At 60.9% G+C, this 7,912-nt stretch overlaps 1 protein-coding gene across 1 annotated transcript in view; it reads right to left on the bottom strand.

Moving 5' to 3' along the window:
* The window catches only part of P4HB (prolyl 4-hydroxylase subunit beta), a 9,260-nt gene extending 4,812 nt beyond the window's left edge, over positions 1-4,448 (bottom strand). The window contains exons 1-4 of the mRNA XM_011373693.2: positions 4,235-4,448; positions 2,884-3,090; positions 1,554-1,687; positions 1,270-1,407 (exon numbers count right to left, since the gene is read on the bottom strand). Coding sequence (XP_011371995.1) covers positions 1,270-1,407; positions 1,554-1,687; positions 2,884-3,090; positions 4,235-4,382 — 627 coding nt within the window. The 5' untranslated portion in view covers positions 4,383-4,448. The remainder of the gene's footprint in view (positions 1-1,269; positions 1,408-1,553; positions 1,688-2,883; positions 3,091-4,234) is intronic.
* Positions 4,449-7,912: the final 3,464 nt, after the last annotated feature.

The raw sequence follows: 7,912 nt of genomic DNA, 5'->3' as shown, positions 1-7,912 counted from the left end.
TGCCCACTCACAGGCACCGGACCCGAGGGCTCGGCCGTGCCCGGCCTGTATCGGCACACGGGGATCAGCGGGCACCAGAGTCTTCGCGGAACAAGAAACGGTCATTCTAACCTCCAAGGACACACGAATAGCAAAATCCACACGCGATCGGGGGCGAAAACGGGCCCCTCGATGTCAAGGGAGAAGCGACAGAACAGAGTGGACCGAAGTCTCAAAGCCTCGGATGCTCTCTCCACCTGCACTCTCGGATGAGACCCAGGGTCCCTTCAGCACGTGCTCAGCTTCACCCAACGCGGCGTGATTTTCCCAGATATTAATCGCAATTTCTCGGGCACTTTTGCGATGACAACTCGTCAGTCCCTCAGGGAACTTTGCGAGGATTTCCACCGAGTAAAGAAAGCTACGTAACGCCCTGAACTGTCAAGGAAGGAGCTACGGATCCGCCCCAATGACTAGGACACAGAAAGCAAACCTCTGGCGCCCGGAAGCACCCTGAGCACTGTGGGGTCCCGCCCCTTGGGATAGCCCCAGCTCACAGCCAGCGCTCCCTTAGGTCCCTGCCCCTCACGGGCACACAGGGCCTCTTAGAGGTGGGCCTGCCAAACCATCCTTCCTGATAAGGGGGACAAGGGTCCTGTCCCCAACCCTGGAAATGTGCCTCCCATCCTCCACTCTGCACTGTGCTTTTTGTCCCCAATCCAGGGACAGTCCTGGTCCACAAAGAGCACGCAGGCTCGGCTGGCCCATGTCCCACTGCCCGGGGTCTGAGGTAAAAAGCAAACACGCCACCGCCCCGTCAGAAACGCGCGGACCTGAGTCCCACTGGGCCCTAGCAATGGCGCCAAGCGGCGGAAACACCAGTCCTCGCCAAAAGCCCCTTTACACAAGGAAGGGCGCTGTGGCGGGCCGTTTTGGAAACAGAAACCATGCAGAGTAGGATGTAGTTACAACGTAGTTACAATGTAGTCGCCATGTAGCTAAGGTCACAGACGCCTATGTACCTGAAAGTGGTTCTAACAGCAAACTGTTACATGTTTCACCACAGTTTAAAAGAGCTGACGCCCCGCCCTCGCAAACACAGCACAGAGCCGGCAGTGGCCAAACAAAGGGCCACAGCCCCGCACCTGCTGCAGGCTGGACGCTGATAACGGCCAGGGAGGTGGCAGGCCGGTGCCGTGGGCGAGGTGCTCCAGGCGCTGCGGTAGCAACGCGGCAGGGCCACCTGCCCTGGGACACACGCACCCAGCAGAGCCGCCGAGGACCACTCACCTTCTTGAAGAGGACAACCCCGTCCTTGTCCAGCTGATAGTTGGAGAACACGTCACTATTGGACGTGATCCCAAAGGGTATGTCATCAATGGCCTCCGCTGCCAACAGGAACTGCTTGGCAAAGTCCGACTCCACGTCCTGGGGAAGAGGACCAGAGGTGGCTGCACGCCCAACACCGAGGACCCCCGCCCGCATCGGCGGGGCAGAGTGCAGTACGCAGGCCACAGGGACCCGTCCTCCAGCGAAGGGGTACAACGACCTGAGACCAACCCCAAAGCCCCTACCTTGAAGAAGCCGATGACCGTCACCTCGCTGGACTCCACCAAGGCCTCTGCGGCGGCCTCGTCGGGCAGTGTGGTGGCAGCGGGGCCCGTGCGTTTCTTCAGCCAGTTCACGATGTCGTCGGCTTCTCTGCCAGCTGTACCCAAACACAGGCAGGGTCCACCTGAAACCCGAGCCCACCACCCTGCCCACCCTTACCTGAGGGCACAGCCAGGCCGCACGCTCTTCCGTGTGGGGGACGCGCGCCTCAAAGGAGGCAAAGGCAGCGGGTGCCTCTGGGTGGCAAAACTACAAACCACTTTTCTTGTCTGATCTCTGCATTTTACAAAATTTCCTTGACGTGTGCATTCGTTACACGCACACGCACCCCCTACCCCAGGGGTCTCATACCAGGCTTTGTCTTAACTGGAGATAACGTGAAAATAAAGGAAGGAAAAAGGGGAAGGAAAAAAGAAATAAGGCTGGTTGCTAAGCCAGTCTCGAGGCCAGCTGCCTTGAGGGCGGGTTGCCCCAGCCTGCTGCCCTTGCCCTTCACACCTCCTGGACCCAGGACCACCGGAAGCAGAGGTGACAGTCCTCCCGACACCGAGGCTGCCGGCTCTTCCCTCCCTCACGGGGCTTGACTACCTGGCCCAGCGTGAGGGCTGCCGAACCTCACGTAAAGGGTTCTGCCAAGTGGCAGCAGAAAGCTGAGTCATCAGTCACAGGTGGGGCTGGGAGAATCTGATCTATAAAACCTACAGCTTCGCGACGGGTCCCTCGGAGCTTTGGACGAGGCACTTCCTGTTCCCAAAGCAACACGGCACTAGCCGGATGATAAAACAGCAGCCCGGAGAGGGGACCAGAGCTGCTGACAGCAAAACTGACAAGACCGGCTGCTTGAGAGAATTCTGACGGACGAGCCACGGAACCGGTTTTACAGACAAAAGAGTCTCCTTTTGTCACAGGTGCTGCCGGGGCTGCGAAGGGGCCCAGCCCCGTGCAGGCAGCCTCAGAGCAGGCGCACAGCAGAGGGCTGCGTGGCCGGCGGAGCGGGGCTCCGATGCGGGCTCTGCCGTGGCGGCTGTACGCCTCGGCTCTCAGCGGCCAGCGCGGTGGCCAGCACAGCTGGCGGCACCCGCCACACTGCTGCTCAGCCTTTGGACAAGCCTCAGCCCGCTGTGCACCCCTGGGTGCCCTTCTGCCCTCGAGAGGTGCTTCCGGGATGAGCTCGCAGAATCCTCCGAACCAAACTAGAGCGAGAACTCGGCCCGAGGAGGCTCCCCTCCACGTCTCCGCAAATGGGCCTCCCCACCCGCGGGTGTCCTCCAGACTGCAGGGCCGCGGTCACACCTGTATACTCCCTGGGGGAAGCCGTGTCTCCATTCTTGAAGAACTTGATCGTAGGGTAGCCGCGGACGCCATACTGCTGGGCCAGGTCAGACTCCTCCGTGGCGTCTACCTTGGCCAGTCTGATCTCGGAACCTTCCGCCTTCAGTTTTCCAGCCGCTTTGGCATACTCGGGGGCCAGGGCCTTGCAGTGGCCGCACCAAGGGGCATCTGAAAAGGAGAGCGAGACGCTGGAGAGCAGCACCAGCCCCAGCTCCTGGCCTCCCACCCCTTCTCCCGGTGCTTCGCTCCGTGAAGACCTGATCTGCTCGCCCAGATGACCCCTCCGAACGCACAGGGCTGAGCTGACAGCCCGGCGTTCTTGGGCAATTTCTGAACAGAGGCCGTGCCTGACAAACCAGCACCACCCCCCTCTGCTTCGTCACTGTTCAGCCCAGGAAGACAAATGCTGTAATGATTAGCAGCTCCCTCCCACCTGCACGCAGACCACTGGGGCAGCCCGCGTCCTGGAGTTTCCCTCAGGAGCGCTGAGAAGTTCAGAGGCTGCCGCTGCCACACCGAGTTACGCCCAGTCCTGAGTAGGTGACACACATCTGTGCACACCTGCCCAGAGACTCGTACTTAGATCTGGCCCTGCACACTGGGGACCAGACCGCCTCCCAACCCAGGTTAGCAGCTGTGCTGGGCCTAAGACTTCCATCCCTGACAGTCAAGGCTCAAACACTCAGAAACACAGAGGTCTGGGTTCTGGCGGGAGATACGGGACCATCCGACGGAGCGTCGCTGCCCTGGGTTGGAGGTGGTGCGGGCAGGAGCGGGGCACTTTAGGGAGCAGTTAGGGGTCTGGCCCCGGGCCTATTCCTTTGTATTTGTGGCAGCTCCCACAGGCGACCATGTTTCCCCTAGGCTAACGGAGGGACCCTGCCAAGTGGCTGTCAGGCACAATGGACTCCTGGCTCTCGGCTGTCACCCTTAGGGTCCGGCTGTTGTCCCCAGAACGCCGGCAGTGCAGGGACAGTGACAGCAGGTCTGTGGGCTGTTTCAGTGGAAGATGAGCCCGCCTAGGGGCTGGGAGCCAGAGTGTCCAGGGTTGGCCTGAGCGTTGACAGCCCTGAGGACCCCAACCCACTGTGAGGTTGGAGGAGGGAGGGTGGAGAAGGAAGCCCGGCCCTCTGTCCCGCGGCCCGATCAGTCCCCACTCTGTTCCCTCTGCGCCTCCTCCGTCCGCTGTCCCCGCCCCGTTCCCCGCTGCGTCCCCAGCCTTCCACCCCTGGACCTCCACGGCCCCCTGCGTCGCTCGGTCCCGGTCCCTGTCACCACCCTGCGACAGCGGCGAGGCCCGGACGGCACTCACAGAACTCCACCAGCAGGTACTTGTGGGCCGCCAGCGCCTCCTCGAAGTTGCCCTTGTGCAGCACCAGGACGTGGTCCTCCTCGTCGGGGTCGGCGCCCGCGCGACCTAGCGCGGCCAGGGCCAGGCAGAGCAGAACGCGGCGCAGCATGTCGGCAGCGGGAGCGGCGCTTCAGTTGGCGCCGCCGGACAGCGAGGCCTCGAGAGCGCGCACCGCCCGCCCCGCTCTTATAAACCCGGCTGCCCCCCGCGCGCCCGCGTGCGCCCGCGCCCGATTGGCCGGCCACCCCGGGGCTCGCCTCCGCCGCGCTCTGATTGGATGTCCGCGCCGGCCCCCGCCCTGGATTCGGGATAGCTACGGAGGCCTCCTGTGCCCTGGCCCGGGATTGGCCGAGAGGGTCGCGCTCGCACTCTTCCCCAGCCTCTCATTGGCTCTCAGCGCAGAACTTTCTCTCCCTCGACTTGTGACTGGCGGCTTTCTCCTACACTTTCCTCGGGTCTGGAATGGCTGCCACTTTCGGAGGCCGCGGCTCTGCGGCTCCCGATTGGCCAAGAGGTGCGCGCACCCCGCGCGATCCTTCGTCGAACGTGGCAGTGGGGCGGAGTCCGCAGCCGAGGGGCGGGGCTGCGCCTGCGCCTCCGAAACCTCTCGTGTTGCATTCTGACTGGACCGCGTCTCCGTAACTGGCACCGCCCCCGGCTCGGCGAGCCGGAAGCTGGGCTGACGCAACTTCCGGCGCGCGTGAGGTCCGTGTGGCCCCTGCCCGAGAATCTAGGCTCGGGCGCGGCCGGTGACTGGCCGGCCAGTTCTGTACCAGCGGCGTCTGCTGGAGCGGGGAAGGCCGAAACCGGACACGATGGCGCCTGGGAAGATCACGGGGAGGGTCTCCGGTGCTGGGCCCGGGAATTGAGATTCCTAGGCCCCAGCGCGAGAGCCTACACAGGGCGGGGTGGAGGAAGGGGAGGTTGGGCGGGTCCAACCTGAAGGTCCAGAAACCGAGAAACCGACCCAGGGCGCCCCGCAGAAGTTGCGCAAGTGCTGGGGCCGGCGGCGGCCGGGGAGGAGCCCTCGGCGCCCCCAGTCCCCCCCGGACGGAGGACCTCAGGGGCGACGCGTCCCCTTCTTCCCCTTGGTTGCCACATCCTACGAAGCCATGCGATGCTTCTCAGGCGCTGTGGGCAGCTGCCGCAAAAGGCGCCCACGGCCCCACGCAGCTCCCTCCGGACTCGCGCTGTGCACGGTGGTGGCTCGCTGCCACCGAGGCTGCTGGGCGCTTGAGGTTTCATTGGCCCGACTGAGATGGGCCCAGAGTGTAACATCCACCGGGCTCAAGGCAAAGCGTACGGCCAGGGAATGTACGATATGCCCTTAATAACACATTTTGACATGTTGGAATATTTGGTGCTAAATACAGATATTAAATCAATCGGGTTCATTACATATGGTAGAGTAAAAATAAGCAATTTCACGTGCTTGAAGTTTTTTGTTTTTTGTTTTTAACGTGGTTCCTAGGAAATTGAATACACGTTGCTCACATTTTATTTCTGCCGGAAGGTGCTGCCTAGAGGGATCCGCTCTCCCTCTGCTCAACACCTCCCACCGGCGGCCCCCGCCCCATTCCTCCGACCCTCCTCCAGGAAGCTTTCCTCTTCATTTATAGTCACTTCCTCGTTTGTGAAACGCACCACCGCCGATTTTAAGACTTCAATTTAATAATTTGGCAGAGAGAAACACTCCTATATTAGATGTACAGGTTGACTAATATCCTAATTTCAGAAATAGTGAAACTGCATTTTTACTTTTGAGAGTTTGCATTTGTTAATACGTTGCTTTCGAAGGCATATTCTCTCTGTGGGCCTCCTCCAACTAGAACACAAATTTGTGAAGGTCACTACCAAGTTCTCTGTGTGCCTCCCGCACTTCCAGTAGAGCATGGGTCAGTCAGAGGTGGCTGTACCTGCTGGGATACCTGTCTGCTTCACCGGGGTGACTTTACAGGAGCTGGACTTTTCTGTGTGGAAAGGCTACGGACTAGCCTTAGCGGTGTTCCCTCCACCTCAGCTCAGTGGGGCCCTGGGTGCTCACTCTTCATAACTAGTAATTGCAGGCACAGCTCCTCTGCTCCTGGGGACAGGTGTGGATTGCCTCTTGTCCGCTGCCCTAACCCCCAAGGTTTTTATAATTGCCGTGACTCTATTTTACAGACCACAACTTGGGGCCTGAGACACGGGACATTTGCACCGCATCTAGACCAGAAGCATTCATGAGGTCAGAGTTTAGATGCCCAGATATTGGGGCTCGGGCATTTTTGGCTGGTGGGGGCAGAGCGAAGGGATTTGCGACACCATGACGATTCCTTTGCGGTGGTTTGGAGGCAGTGTAGTCCCAGAGCACACGGTGGAGAATTTGCAAAGATGGGAACACTGCGGATGAGGGGAGCGCAGCCCAGGATTCAAGCTGTGGACTGTGCTCGAGCCTCCCTCTGGATGTTGGTCTCCATGGTGGAAGCTGAGGGCAATTGGAATACACCATGCGGATATCGGATATGGACAGGGCCAGGTGGCCACAGCCGAGTCGTCGCTTTGGGAAAACCAGGGCTGGAGTGGGAGCTGGAAAGTGGGGTTCTCCAAGCTAGAGGGAGGCCTGGTTTGGGGCTCGCTTGGGCTCCCATCCGGGGTTGGTCAGTAGCTGGGTGAGGGAGGTGTGGAGGTACACACAGGCCCTTTTGCTGAATACCTCTGCAGGCCTCAGCCCCAGGGTGGGGGTAGGGGGGGCTGCTGCTCACTCTTGTTCCCTGGCCCTGGGAGGTCAGAGCAGCCTGCCCTTGTGGCTGTGGCATCTCTTTGGACTGATAGCCATTGTAGGACGTCCTCCAGGAGTCTCGCATGCTCCGAGAAGGTACCCATTAAAAATCTGTCGAATTACTGAGTGATGAGATGTTTTGATAAATACTACTCTCAAGAGTCCTCAGAGTAAAACGGCTTCCTTCCCACCTGCAACGGGGGTGGAGGCATGGAGGGGTGAACAGCAGGCTCATGGACAACCAGGCAGTGCTCCCTGGCCATGAAACAGCCCCATGAAACAGCCAGGTCCCCGCTGCCGAGCAGCAGCGGAGGACGGAGGGCTGTGCCGTTGGTGACGCAGCCTGACGTGGGCGAGCTCGGGCACAGGTGAGCGCGGACCCAGGAGGGAGTCGTGTGGCACGCACGGCCTGGTGGACGGGCACGGGCGCTGGCTGCAGTGTGGGACAGTGCCGGGCCTGGGGGGAGTCTCGTCAGTCATGGTAACTGGTGATTAGGCGGTCACACCAAAGGCCCTGACCTGGCAACAGCTAGCACCCCTTATTGGAAAAAGGGCCCATCTGGGGGTGACGAGGCAGAAGCTGGGGTGACGGGGGGTCGTGGGGAGAGGGAGAAGAGCAGAAGGGACCACAGGCCCTGGCTCGCTGGGGCTGGGAGGCCAGGCCCAGGAACACCGGGCAGTACAGAGGGCTCAGGGCAGGACTAGAGAACCAGGTTAGACTTGGGACCTGAGGGACACGTCACACAGTTCCTGCAGGTGCCACTTCATGTCACCCTTCCCCAGGGAGGAGCCAGAACAAAGTCCTGGCCGTTGGCAGTGTGCCTGTGCAACTTGGCACTCGGGGGCCGAGTTCACGTTTAACTAAAACTGGGAAGATA

This window comes from Pteropus vampyrus, unplaced genomic scaffold, assembly GCF_000151845.1.
Source record: "Pteropus vampyrus isolate Shadow unplaced genomic scaffold, Pvam_2.0 Scaffold227, whole genome shotgun sequence".
NCBI lineage: Eukaryota > Metazoa > Chordata > Mammalia > Chiroptera > Pteropodidae > Pteropus > Pteropus vampyrus.
This window is presented reverse-complemented; position numbering and strand designations above follow the sequence as displayed.